The 15202-nt window shown below is 36.7% G+C and overlaps 1 protein-coding gene across 1 annotated transcript in view; it reads right to left on the bottom strand.

Moving 5' to 3' along the window:
- Positions 1-7124: 7124 nt before the first annotated feature.
- LOC107722251 (fibrosin-1-like protein) overlaps positions 7125-15202 on the bottom strand; it is a 114441-nt gene continuing 106363 nt past the window's right edge. Inside the window, exons 3-4 of the mRNA XM_016530530.1 lie at positions 14288-14380; positions 7125-7372 (exon numbers count right to left, since the gene is read on the bottom strand). Coding sequence (XP_016386016.1) covers positions 7217-7372; positions 14288-14380 — 249 coding nt within the window. The 3' untranslated portion in view covers positions 7125-7216. The remainder of the gene's footprint in view (positions 7373-14287; positions 14381-15202) is intronic.

Consider the following 15202-nt stretch of genomic DNA (forward strand, 5'->3'; position numbering starts at 1 on the left):
CTGTATATACACATATATATATATATATATATATACACACATACATTATATATATATATATTAAATATTATTATTATTATTGTTATTATTATTACTGTAGTAGTGGTAGTAATAGTATATAAGCTTTTTGTGTTTTGCTACCGTAACTTCTTACATGTGGAAAAAAATGCTTAATAATAATAATAATAATAATAAACAACAGTTATGGTAGCAAAACAAAAAAGCCTATTTAATAATAATAATAATAATGACTTATATATAACCTGACTTTCTCGTTCTTTTGTTGTTGATGTCAAAAGTCATGCATCCAATCATCATTCATCTGGAAAAATATAAATGTCTAAATTTGAGATGCCAACATTGACATGTTGCTTGAAAAATCTGCATCATAATGCTAAACCTGTTTAAAGTAAAATGATTGTACATTATTTTTATATAGTTTATATCTTAAATTAAATTCAATATTATTACACTCAATAACACGTTTTAAAAACCTTGTGTGTTGTGTGTGCCTGTTCAACAAAAACAAAAAAAAGATTTGCATATGTCCACTATTCGTGTTAAATCGAAGCATGGCCTTCACATTTTTTTTTCTGTCAGGTCTGTACGTAACAAATTCAAAACAATGATTCTGTATTCCTCAGATTCAAAACACCTTAACCTCTCTCTAATCAGTACTAGCACATCAAACAGCTCCAAAAAGAATATTTAATGCTGATAGAATCAGTCTATCCCACATCAGAAACCACTTTCTCATCAATAAATAGCACGTAACAGAGGTTACTTTGCCTGAGGTTGCCACTGCTCCCCACATTCTCCATGTAGGTGGTGTTATAGCCGCAGGTGCTGTGATCTGAACAACACCAGTGGGTGTATGTTGCAGAATGGAGGCGTTTGATCCATGACAAGAAGATGGAGACCATCTTTATTTGTCATTTTGGTTCATATCTGGGTCAGGAGTCCTTTGCAGCACCCTTGATTCACAATAATCATGCAGGTGCTTCCTAAACACACATTTTTTATGTCATGGTTAAGTACTGACAATATTCGCAGTTGTTTCGTGCAAGACAAGAATGACACTGGCTCTAATCTTGTTTGAACAGCGGCGCGCATCAATTTTCAGATGGAATTAAGGGTCAGATTGTCCACAGAGCACCTGTTCAAAACAAGCTTACCCTGCTAGAGATGCAGTAAAATAAAGAAATAAGTCACTTGAGGCCATGCATTAGTGCTTTTACCAAAGATAAGAGATGTTCTCAGGCCCCCTTGGCAGTGTGATAAAATACAATCAATGTTCAATAAATTGTTATTTAATGATATTATCTCACAATACACATTGATTATTAGCAGTTTTAAAGAAAGTCATGATTTTAATTCATAATATCTTATTATCTTCATGCCACATTTAACAGATTAGAGCTTGAATATAATATTTATATATTACATCTGGCAACAATACATGCAATCTATATACACTATATAGTAAATACTGTACATCACCATATGCGAATATACTGTGTTTATGTGGATAAAGTTAGACATACTTATATATCAATAGGCAATACTAGATAAATTTTGCAACAAAATTTAAAAGCGAAAACAAGCAGCTGAGATTTGCTATATAGTTTATATTGCTTTACGTGAGTAGTATGTACAGTATGCAGATAGTTTGCTTTAATATATATCCATATTAATAATAATAATAATTACAGAAAATAATAAATTGAATATTGTTGTCTCATCATTTTGCTGTTAAAAATATCTAAATACATGGTTTGTGGAAAAAAAAAAAGCATTGACCAAATTAATATTTATTTTCACTTACTGAAAACATTGTTTTAGTATTTCAGCAACTAAATGAAGAGCAAAACATGCAAGTTAGGTATCTAAATAATGCTTTATCTATGTATTTTCTCATTTTTATACTTCCACAGAGATGGGAAATGTAGTTTGGTTGCACACAACTATCAGCTCACAAATCTGGTTAAATGAGAAGAACACAGTGCTAATTTTGACAGCAAATTTTGATTTAGTTTTAGTCAGTCTTTTGACTAAAATGCCATTTAGTTTTAGTCATATTTTAGTCATCTGAATTGTTTTTAGTTTTAGTGTAGTTTTAGTCGACTAAATCTACAGTAAATTTAGCCAGCTAAAATCTAATGGGTTTAGTTACAGTGTAATGCATTTATTAGTCAAAACGGAAAATTCGACGTCATTTTGTGTGTCATTTTCCGTTCATGCGACGCGAAAGAGTACTCGCGCGCTTTCTGTTTGTGTGTGCTTCAGTGTCTGCGCTCAGAAAACCGGACCGAATTGAGTTCTCTCTTGTGTCGTCAGATTTATCTATATGTCTGCTCTTCTCTTACTCCCACATATTGACATTTTTGAACGTTTTATGTGACGTGCAGCAAGTGTATTTTAGCTTATGTCCTGCTGGTTCATGTATGCATCTAACCTCCTAACTATGAAGCAGATTCGTCCTGAAATTGAATGAATCTCTTCCCAAATCGTCCCTCCCTAACACTTTCGTCACGTTTTTATTCGTTGACGAAAATTTCAATATATTTACGTCATAGTTTTTGTCATTCAAAAAGAGTTTTAGTTTGTTATCGTCTCGTTGTCGTCAGTGAAAAAAATGTCGTTGACGAACATTATGACGAAAATTATTCGTCAACGAAATTAACACTGGTAGAACAAAAATATTAACTTAATTCTTTATCAGCAGTACACAAAATGCATACAGACTACATGCTACAGTCCATGTTCAGAATTACAACTTACAATAATCAAAAACAAGTTTTCTGCGCTATAAGTCGGTAACTGAACTTAAGCCCGGCATAATGAAAATCAGAAGTTTGCCAAAGGTAATTACAAATCATGTGCGTTCAACTCATAAATACAATCATTCTGATACATGACTTGAATGCAGCAATTTAAAGAAATGCTGCTCTACTGTTCATTTTTCAGTATCCTCGAGAAGAAAAAAAAAAGCGTAACAAAACTTCATATAAAGAGCTGGGCGTTAATTTAGTTACATTTTGCGATGACTACTTTACAACAAAGACCCTTGGAATATGCGGTCACATGTATTCATCTATCAATGGATCCAGTGTGGTTCATTCAAACTGAATTTAAAGCCAAAACTCTCCATTTATAACTAGGCTTGAATAAGCTGCTACCACTGGGGGCCAAACTCACAACTTTCCAGGTGGTGGCCCACTTATCCAGCCGGAAGGCTGCATCTCCCCTCCATCATTCTCTTGACATATCTTTCTCTCTCTGTGCGTTAGCCTTTAGCACTTTCACTCCTAGCAGATGATTACGAACACGACGTGAAGTGTCGGAGTGGCCCTAGGGGCCCCTGACCGTAACACTGTGCCTTGAATTCTGGAATAAAACAGACTCATGCACATAAACAACACACACAAACTTGTGCCTGGAGCTCTTGGTGCTTTGTTAATATCATGAGTACACAGACACAGTGTGAAGGGCCAAAGGGCCCGACTACACATAACCAGATTTGATGGAACTAGTGTCAAAGTGAAACACCCTGATATATTTTGCCTTTTTCTTTCCTTTTTGCACTTCCCTCTGTTTGTTTCTTTCTCTCTCTCTCTTTTATCTCACTCACAACATCGTGTAAAGAGGAGGACAAGGTTTGTGGCTCTTTGGTCATGTTTTCTCAGCCTAAACTGATATGACAGTCAAGGCTTACAGCCGCTACAGGCCTTTTACAGCGAGGCTTTCTTTTCATTGCCATGTCAGAATGTCGCCATAAGAAAACATGCTCCACTTTTCACTGAGAGGAAAAAAACAAAAAACAAACATGACAAAACTAAGATTGAGTCTCTTGCTGTCTAGAGGAGATAAATTATGTCAAAAATAACTAAACTAACAGGTTTACTCTGGTAAAGGTCTTCATATATAGACATCGTCATGCTAAATGAAATCAAGCTGATTTTGTTGCAGTAAATATTGCATCAGGAAGCAGTTTTTAGATGTTTGTGCAGTTGAGAACTCATGGAAAAATCTATTAATTTAATCTTTGAAACCAAATTTACAATAGTAGATCAACAAATATTTAACTAATATAAATACAGGTAATGTAAGTTGGTTGGCTATGACTTAAAATGTTATTAATTCTAGTAATATTAATTCTAGAGTAATTCTCTCTCTCTCTCTCTATATATATATATATACATATAATGTGATTTATGAGGACATTTTGAGTGTACCCATATTTCAAAAGGCTTATAAATCATTCAGAATGAGTTTTTTTTTTAAATCTAAAAATGCATAAAGTTTCCTGTAAAGGGTAGGTTTAGGTGTAGGGTTGGTGTAGGGCAATAGAAAATACGGTTTGTACAGTATAAAAACCATTACGCCTATGGAATGTCCTCACAGTGTGTGTGTGTGTGTGTGTGTGGAAATGGAAATAGCTAGCAATGCCAGAAAATGATTTCTTTCCCTTTGCAAATAACCAAACAATAAAAGAGGTTGAGTACTGACTGCATGACAGAATGAGTCCTGAAACCTTTAAACTCTTGTCTCTTCATGCTGACAAAACATATGAAATAAATAACCTAGCGGCTCATTAAGATTGTATTTATTCATTTATTTTATTTTTTGAAAGAATTAGTACTTTTATTCAGCAAGGATGCACTCGATTGATGAAAAGTTACAGTATTGTCACAAAAAATTATATTTCAAATAAATGCTGCTATTGAGCACAAAATCAGCACATTAGAATGATGCAATATTAGATATTAGCATATTAGAAAGAACATATTTTAAATATATTACAATATAAAAAAACCGTGTTTGTGTGTGTAGGGAACACATGTTTTCCCTGATATTGTTTCCCTGGTATTTTTATATTTTAATATATTTAAAATATGTTCCTTCTAATATGCTAATGTGTGTGTGTGTGTGTGTGTGTGTGTGTGTGTGTGTGTGTGTGTAAATGGAAATAGCTAGCAATGCCAGAAAATGATTTCTTTCCCTTTGCAAATAGCCAAACAATAAAAGAGGTTGAGTACTGACTGCATGACAGAATGAGTCCTGAAACCTTTAAACTCTTGTCTCTTCATACTGACAAAACATATGAAATAAATAACCTAGCAGCTCATAGTGGCAGTTGTTACCTGACATTCTTAGGTGACAGGTAATGTCAGCGTGCATGTGTGTGTGTTTGCATGCAAACAAACATTTGAGCATCTGATGAAAAGTGAGCTTTCTGTCATGCATAAACAGCGGTCCTGTGACATGTTGCCTGACATGCCTGCGGAAATTTAGCATATAAAATGCACTGCTGCTTTTGAATATTTCACAAGGGTATACAACACACTTTTTTTTTCTCTCAGCTTCAGTGTCAAGAGTATACTGCACTCTCAAATAAAGAAGTACAGGGAATATATTTATAGAAAATGTGATTATCTTTTGAATGAGAACAGTAAGTCAATAAAACAATGAATCCCTGCAATTTCCAAAGCTTATTTTCATCCATAAGAAGAGCATATACAGAGTATTGAACATGGGATAAAAACTAGTTCATTTCAGGGGAGTGTTATTTCTCTGTGTAATGTATTTATCTGTGAATAAACGGTGGGAAAGCATGTTTTAAAAAGTAGATTATGAGCCTATGTTTGTAAAAATGCATTTCACGTAGTTGTGTGATAAAACGTGTGTGTGCATAACTCTTGACATATTGATAACTTAAACATTTCTACACATAACAATCATTATGAAAAATGTAAATCTCATGAATGCACCATACGGTTCTAATGAAGCAAAAAAAAAAAAAAAACAGGAATGAAACTAATTCTATTCAAAAGAAACACTCTAAAAACCATGAGTTTTCAAACCTTTTGATGCCAAGGACCCCCATATTGTGATCCCCTTGCAAAGGATTCCCTTCTGAAAATATAAAAGTTGCTCTGTATTTTTGTGTATAAAAACACATTTATGAATATATTAAAGGTGAATATATGCAGTGACTCACTTTATAACATATTTACTTTAGTACGATAACAATAAAAAGGCCAAATATTTAATTTAAATATTTTATATATATTTATTATACTTTTAATTATATTTGTTACCAAATTAAATGTTTTTATTGTTATTCTACTATTGTAATTATTTATAATCTAAATGTTAATATATTATTATTAGACACTAATATGCATATTAATATGTTAATACTGTATATGTGCAATAATATAATGATTAATCTCATTATTACTGACCTGTTTTGACCAAAAGAATGAAATATTACTAATAACAAATGTGAATTGTAAAAAAATCTTCTGTGAACCATTAGCACCACTTTGCAACCCCGAGTTTGAAAACCTTTAAACCGTTTGATTACAGTAAACAGTAGCAAACTTCAGTCCTCACAGGAAAAAATTATCTGCAAATGCCATGTAGCTAGCTGTAAACATGTTGACAGCTTAACCTACACAGTTTCTTATTCAGACTGTTGCTCTGTCTTAAAATGAGTTAATCTGAATGAAAACCAACTCTACAGTAGGGCTGCACGATAAATCGAAATGGAATCGAGATCGTGATTCGACAGAAGCTGCGATTGTCATGCGTATCTTTCAGTGAAGCACGGTTCTGTGATCAGCAGTAAATCTCCATCCAAAGGCCAGAGGGGGCTCTCGCGCTGAAACTCCAAATACGCCTCGCAGAAGAAACCCAGAAAATGCCTATCGCTGCAGCTGAATAAACAGAAGATTAAACTGCTTTGAACTACGGCTATGTGTAGTAAATTCTGCTCCATCTGAAAGCACGTGATGATGATTTCCTGCTGATTACAGAACCGGCATTACTATCAAAATGCGCATGACAATCGCATTCGATTAATCGTGCAGCCCTACTCTACAGGACAACGTATTAGCGCTAATGCCCGCTACGGTGCCCCTTGTGGCAACACTATGAAACCAAAATTGAGCTTGCGTAACCAGAAGCATATGATTTGTTTCAAGTCCCAACCAAATAAAACCAAATCAAAATCTATCAATGGCTTTCAAACAAGCTCTAACCAATAACCACAGCAGACTGCAGAAGAAGACATCGTCACTGACACTTTAAACGACCAGAGCACTGGAAATAAAATGGTCGTAAATATAAAGAGAGGCTCATTTACCCAAGGTGCAACAGGACACCTTTCACCATTTAATCAGTCAGTCACCCAAGAGTGATGTCCCTAATATCATGATTCCACCATTTCTCTGTTTAACATAATTAAAATGTCCGCTGCCGGGGCCATAAACGGGAGGAGAGGATACTGTAATTCTGCCGTAAAGCCGCAGAGCGTGAAAATGTCACTTACCGAGTACCCTCGTCCTGACAGAGAGTGAGTGGAGCTCTGGGGGAGAGAGAGAGAGAGAGAGACAAAGAGAGAGAGAACAACGTTGACCTTTGAGGGACACTATGAGATGACAGAGACATGATGAAGTTCTAGCACTTTAATATCAATATTCACATTAACCTTTTTCCCACCCTTTGTTCCTATCGTTCGCCTAATGACATTCCTTTTCCCTTTCTCTCTCTCTCTCTTTCTCTCTCTCTCTCTTTCTCTCTCTCTCTCTTCAGAATCTGCTAGAACACATGACTCATATGACTTGAGGACAATAAAGCCCTGGACAAATCAGCCGTCTGGTAACCCAAGGCCTTTTCTCTTCAGCAAGACTTGGGTTTATCTTAAAATGAGCTTTAGAGGGACGCCTATATTGTTAATCTAGAAAAACACCCGGTTTCCTCCTGTGATAAACCAAAGAAAGTCGAAAAGTATTTTTTTTGAGTTTCTGAAAAAAAAGTATGCAGTTACTAAGGCCTTCTGAGTGGTTGCTAGGGCATTGCTATGTGGATTCTAGGGTGTTGCTATGGTGTTCTGGGTAGTTGCTTCAATCTGGTCTATAGATGGCTTGGGTCTCAATTCTTTCGCCTGGTAATGGCACATTTTTCTTTAAAAAGTCATATTATTTCATCACCACAGATCTTTTATACAGTACAAATGGTTTAATATGAAGCTTAATACTTAAACCATCTAACCCCATGAGCAACAATAGCCTTAGTCACTAATAATATTTTATGCTAACATGTTTCAAAATTTAAAGTCGTTCAGTTGTGTACTTTGCATTCAGCTAAACATTCTGGCATTAACCTAGCAATACAGAGTAGCCAAGATGATTCTTATATAGCAGGTTACATCATTTTTGAGAACTGTGTCATAGATTGTCATCATAAAGGAAATGACATTTCAGATCAGAACCAAGACACTCGGCGTTTGCATCCATTTTCCATGCTGTTGCATCAGCCCTTGTCAGTTTATGGTAAATGAGGGGGAACGAAAGCATTTTATTTTGCCGTGACAGATTCCTTGTTAGATTCAGATTCACATAGGGGCCTTTAAAACAGGTCAGGGCTGCCTGAGTGAATCATCAACAACTATAAATCACATGGAGTGCTGAAGGTAGTTTAAGACTCCAGCAAGTCAAACAAGGGAAACAATTCAACCAGCCAAACAAATCACAATTGTCTACAGCATAAATGTCCCTAAAACTATAGATAGTTAACATTTGTAATTAAAGAGTTCAGAATCTGTGCCACTAACACAAAGTTTACAGATTACACTGCAAAGAAATAACTTAATGACAGTTACTGACTTTCTAATGCTGCTCTACCACCATTACTCATTCAAGCAAGAAAGCTAGGCTAACCACAGGCTACTGCCTTACTCTAACTTGGGAAGAGAAACATTTGTTCCTTACAAATAAACTAGTCACTGAGTCTGAGCTCTGTAAGTCTGCAGCTTTGGCATCAACTCTCTGAAAGACATTCAAGATTTTTTTTAGTTAAGACATTCTCAAGCACAAAGTTTTCAGTTGTGTTCAGTAAATCGTGTGGAAATTCTGACAGCATACATTTATTTCATGTTTTAGGAATCTTTCTTTGAGACTGCTGCGCCATCATTTGAATGAGTTACCACTTTTTTTACACACAGGCCTACTATTGTGGTATCATCGACTTCAGATTTGCCTGCCCGATAGTTTGCATGCATAAAAAAAAATGTTTTTGGTCACTTTACATGTTGGTCAGGCGGCCTTCCTGTCAAAATGGGCAGTTCATTATGGCCAGAGTAAAACCCAAAATATACTGATCAAATTGTTGCTGCTTCTTTGTGGACAAGTATCTGCACATATTATGACCTTTCACAATTCAGTTGATTAACTGGCATCAACACTCCCAGTAAGATTAATACAAAGAATAGTAAGGTTCTAATAATTCAAAACTATAGTATTCAGATTAAAAAAAAAAATCTAATTACAGTTTTTGGATATACATATTAAATTCAATACAACATGAAAATTCACATTATCTATCTATTTTCTAAATGCATGTTATTGATGTTATATCTCACACAGATCGCAACACACTTAACTTAAAGAATCCCAATATCACCATAATGAAGTTCATTGATACATTATTGTATTGCCAGGTCACACCTGATTCTCAACCTTAGATGAAATATTACAAACAAAACAAATAACCACCCCACAACTGCTGTAATGCATTCCACAGACAACTAAAACCTTAAGAAACAAGTAAAGCCATAATCCACATAACCCACACTAGCTCGAATGAGAGAACCGAACGAAGCCTGTTACAGACATCTCCAGTAAGACTAGATGGCAACTTCCACATCCCAGCACCACAGACTAGGCCTGAATACCAATCTCCAAATCTCTCCTGCTCTCCCTCCCATCATTTCCCCCCTCTTTTTGCCTCTTTCCTCTGTGCGATTGGCAATTTCTGCCTCTGTCTCAGGGGGTGACTTTTCCGCAAGACCAATTTTGTCCTTGCGCAGAATTCAGTCACACACACACACACCTGCTAGGGGTTTAACCCTCATCAGTTCCTATGGTTCTCTCTCACACTCAGTACAAACTCCCACTGTGACAATTAGAGAAGTGTTCCTGAGAAAACCTGAAAAGGCGGCACTGCAGGATCCAAATACTTTTCCAGAACCTCTCTCTTTCTCTCACAGAAAAGCGAGGAGGCATAATGTATGGAGAAGAGCGAGTGGGTGCAAGGCTCACTGGGATGCCAAAAAATTTGTAGAGTTAGCCTTACAATGCCCTGGTTCATTCACACTGCCACATTCAGAGTTGAAAGGGAGACTTATTTAAATGATAATGAGGAACAATACGTTGGATTTAGTGCTGCAGTGAGAGGAGAAAAAATCCATTACACCATCCGCGGTTCATAAGCCATGGGGCTGGGCCACATCTAAACACGCTCCCTTAAAATACATTCTAAGCAGCACTCAATGGATTTGCCTAGCACTTAGGACTTCAAAAAAGGATTAAGATACAGGCTGAGAGAGAATGAGAGAAAAGCGAAAGTGAAAGAGGGAGAAACGGGGCGGTAGGGTGAGCGGGACAGCAGCTGTTTTGGGGTTAACCAAACAACCTCTTTAAAAAGAAATGGGGGTGAACCTGCTTCTTAATCCAAACCCATTTTCACACTAACTCGACCCCCCTACACCCTCCCTTTTGCATCACTCTACATTTCTTGGGCCCTGACAGATTTGGTGACAAGTGGGAGGGGGCGAATTGTTTAGCTATGGACCAGACTATTGGTTAAGATAGGGCAGCGGATGAAAAGAAGCCAATCGGGACACAACGAAGCGTGAAGTCAGCAAGCGAACAGACGGCTGAGATGCAGTAGGTGTTGCCGGCCCTCTGTGGGCAGCTTCTGTGACATGGTGGGTGGGTTCGAAACTATCAGTGTCATTACTTTCATGCCAGATCCAAACTCATTCCAAACTCGAAAACATCCTCACTGTTCGGAAACACAAACGCTTCTATAGTCAGATTAGACAAAGCATATTTATTTTGATGCAAATGACAATGAAATTATAAGGGGCAAATACAATTCTACAATGATTCGTGAAACAAAACTTATGATTTTCACCTGTCGAATAATAAAATTGGTAAAAAATTTGAAAAAGTTGTATAAATATCAACTACCATTCAAAACATAGGGTAAGATTTTTTATTTATTTTGTTTTTATAAAAGTCTCCTATGCTCACCAAGACTGCTTTTATTTACTCAAAAATACAGTAATATTGTAAAATATTATTGCAATTTAAAATAACTTTTTTTTCTATTTTAATACGTTTTAAAATGTAATTTATTCCTGTGATGGCAAAGCTGAATTTTCAGCAGTCATTACTTCAGAAATCATTCTAATATGCTGAGTTGGTGCGTAAGAAACATTAATTATTATCAATGTTGAAAACAGTTGTTCTGCTTAATATTTTGATAGAAACCATGATTTTTAAGGACTTTTTAATTAACAAAGTTTACAAGAGCATTTATTTGAAATAATTGTATTACAAATGTCATTTCTGATCAATTGAACGCACCCTTGCAAGTATTAAAATCTTAAAAAGGTCTTGAAAAACTGTAGTGTATACTGAAAGTGGGAATCAAGCCACAAGGGACTAGAACACACCTTAGCAAATAGCAACCACTTAGCAATGTCCTAGCAACCATCCAGAACACCAGCAACATGACTTAGAACATGTTAGCAACCACATAGCAACACCTTAGCAACAGCCCACAATACCCTGTGTCTATGAGTTTTCAAGCAGTCAAGCAACACTTACAATTTCATCAGAAAATGTAAAACTTTATTCAGAATAATGCAGCTGTTGTATGTTGTTGTGTAACTTCACATCAATCATTCAGGTGACGGAACATTAAATATGTGTCTTTCCACATATGAGCAAAAGTGAGCAAAAATGTTTAAATCATTTGCAATGTAATTTTGCATTTCCCTTGTGAACACATTAACATTATGCAGTGCAAATCAAGCATGCAATTCATGAATGTTGAGCTTGATTAGTGTTAAAGTCAGGAATGTTTGCATCAAGGCCACACTGCAAAAACAACACATACAAATCTGATTTATTTCCACATTTGAAAGTGGTCCAGATCGAAATTGAAAATGTCAGATGAAATGTCAGAAATGGTGTACAGACTGTCATCCAAAAACCAGATCTGACACACATTTGAGGGGGGGGGGGAAATCAGATTTGAGCCATATGTAAGAGAGTATGACAAATTGAACAGACTCTACTTCCGTCTCTTTTTCATTCATGTCAAATTAAAGAAAGTCTTGTCTGACTATATTCATTAATTCATTAACAAACTCTTTCTATAATATCTTCACAAGAGCCAAAGCCATGCGAAACAAGTGGACGGGTTACGTTAAAACAAGAAGATCTTAGCAAATGCAGGCACCGCTCAAATGGCAAGCCCCAACATTAGCTGTTTTTTAAATCATTGCGCTCCTGCCCCCAGTTCTTTGAGATCCTGCCATCCCCCTCGTTTGTTTCCATTTCCTTCTGACACTCCAGCGACAAAAACGAAATCCAGTTCTATCCGCCTCTGAAGCGCATAGATCGTTAGTTAGCGGCGCACACGCCTAAGTGTCTTTGAAGTGGGTATGAAAAGCGTATTTGGTATGCAAAGAAAATTAGCATGTATGGCGAATCACAAGGAAAGATTTTTTACACCATTTAACGATGTGACAGTGATGAAAGATGATCCTGTTTACAAAGCTAGCGTTAGCGCAGCGTCCGGGCCTCGTGCGACGGGACGGGAACGAACGGGCTCCGCAGATCTCTCGCTGTCTGTGTCTTTCTCTCGCTCCGAGATGGACAGATAGGCCTACAGATGACATGGATATGGCGCTCTGCATTTTAGCACCATTTCTTTGGCAGGAGATTAGAGGGAAATGTCATATCTGGCACTGTCAGCCATTACAGTCTGCAAGTTTCTGCAGTCTTTCAGCCCTCCCTCCCTCTCTCTGTCTGCCCGTTGTTCTGTCGCTTTTTGCTGTCAAAACTGTCAGCCTGGATCACGCTTTTATCTGCCTCGAGCTCGTTTCTCTCTCTTCAATCGCTCTCCCTCTCTGACTTTTTCATGAAAAACAGCCTTTTGCACAAATTCATAAATGATGGCGGTGAAGGGTGGGAGGGGGAAAGCGAAGACTGAAATTTCCCTCCGAATCCTTAACAGCCTAAGCATCACACTTAATCTCTTCATTAAAAACATTTTATTATTGTCATCATCTTCTCCTATCCTTCATCCTCAGCTCGCTGAGGCGCGCAGCCTCTCCGTCTCCGTATTACAGATCCATCTGAATGAATTTGCTGGGGATTTCAGACGTGCGTTTGACAGGCGTTAGTTAGGGATGCGTATTCAGCTAGTCTCGGGAGAATTAGACACAAATTCTCATTACCCCTCTCTCAATCACATTATTTCTTCATTCAAGCACTAACCAACACCCTACCAGTATTTCTTTCTCTTCAATATTCAGCTGCATTACTGAGAAACGGCCAGACACAGGGAATCTTTTCTACAAAGACACTGGTGAGAAAAACGCTCTGAGTTGACCATGAGTTAACGCAAACTAACTGCTTATGAAACCTATTAGATCAGTGGTTCTTAAACTTTCTGACTCCAAGGACCCCCACTGTCCACACCATTATTTGAAGGCCCTATGACTTTTCCAGTTGTTTTCTGGGTAAGAATTAAAAAAAAATGTATACCAAAAATTTCAATTACTACCTGATTATTTCATTTCATTTTGTTTTTTTGGCATTACTAGAAAAATGTAAATTAAATTTAAATAAATATTTTATATATTTTTATTTTATATATTTATAAATATATATCTTTTAATGTTTTAAGCATTTTTATAAACATTATATATTTTTATATTATATTTAGATTTCTCGTTATTGTAAATTAGGCTATTTACAATAGTTTTTCAAGACTGTGGGAATCCTCGTTCTTCAAAGATATTGGTTGGTGATCCCTTGTTTAAGAACCGCTGTATAAAATAATTTAAAAAGTATGTAAAAGAAAATACCAAATAAGAGTCTAAGCCTATGTAAAAAAGACTAAGTCTACTCAAAAATTATACGTTTGCCGTCAGTGATAAATGGCTTTAAGCAAGAGCATAATATTATGCATTAGAACAAATGTAAAAACAAATTACAAATGTATGTGCGTATACACCTCTTGTGCATCCAACTGTCATTTTGCTTGAAAAGACATATAAGAACACTTAAATGCATTGATAACTGAATGAGACTTCTGCCTGACTTTTAACAAATTTGGCTGTTAAAGGCCTCTCCTGTGGACCTCTCCTATTGGTTGTCATGAATACTGGCGTCATAATGACATACTTCATTGTGCTTACCTCACTGAGCCGATCTTTGGAGCTGCTCCTGGGTGCTGCGTTCACCTCCGTCTCCTCCATTTTCCTCCCAGCCTGGTTCAGAAGACTCAAGGACTAGATAGAGTAAAGAAAAATAAGACTTTAGAAGTAGAACAAGAGCTTTATATGGCTGTTGTAACCCTATAATAACAGCTTATCTAGAAAACCTGGCTCTTCACACATGTTTGGAGCACCACTGTGCAATGATGCACTCTTGCATCTTCAAGCAGAGCCATATTATCTCATCGAAACAATGTTGGGATGGATACTATGAGACAGAAAGACTTCAAAGAGACTCAATATTCTAATCAACGGACAACTAAGCAACTTTGAAAGGTGATTCTTTCATCGGTTTGCTTTGGAAAATTCCCAAGAGGTACCTGGTTGTGCCTGGAACCAGAGCATTGTCTTTACTGCTTTTATCTGGTGCACACAGAGCATTAGCCCGTGAAAACCCAAAGTGTGTGTGGAGGGCAGGTGAAGGAGGTGTTTTTTGCTGGAACTGTGAAATGTAAGTAGTGATGAAGGCAGCTTTATGGACTCCTGTGATCTGATTGGTGGAATAGCTTAGGGCTGCTCTAAAAACTCCCTGTTCGACCTGTATTTGAAGATTCACTGATTTGAATGCATGCAAAAGGGCCACAGTTCACCTGGAAATGACATTCACTGACCATGTCCTATGCTTGAATGGCCATCTGCAGATAAAGATACACACGAAATTATACAGTACAGATGGATCTGTATTTTGTCTAAAGGCTTGGCCACATCATTTTCATTAGTGTGTCCTATATACTATATTTGACAATATATGTGTATGAGTGTAATTGTGTAATTACTACAAAGGCATAAATACTATGCTTTACCTACAATGTCTTTATCAACATGGGGGGGGGGGGG

This window comes from Sinocyclocheilus rhinocerous, unplaced genomic scaffold (assembly GCF_001515625.1).
Source record: "Sinocyclocheilus rhinocerous isolate Xijiao unplaced genomic scaffold, SAMN03320098_v1.1 scaffold995, whole genome shotgun sequence".
Classification (NCBI taxonomy): domain Eukaryota; kingdom Metazoa; phylum Chordata; class Actinopteri; order Cypriniformes; family Cyprinidae; genus Sinocyclocheilus; species Sinocyclocheilus rhinocerous.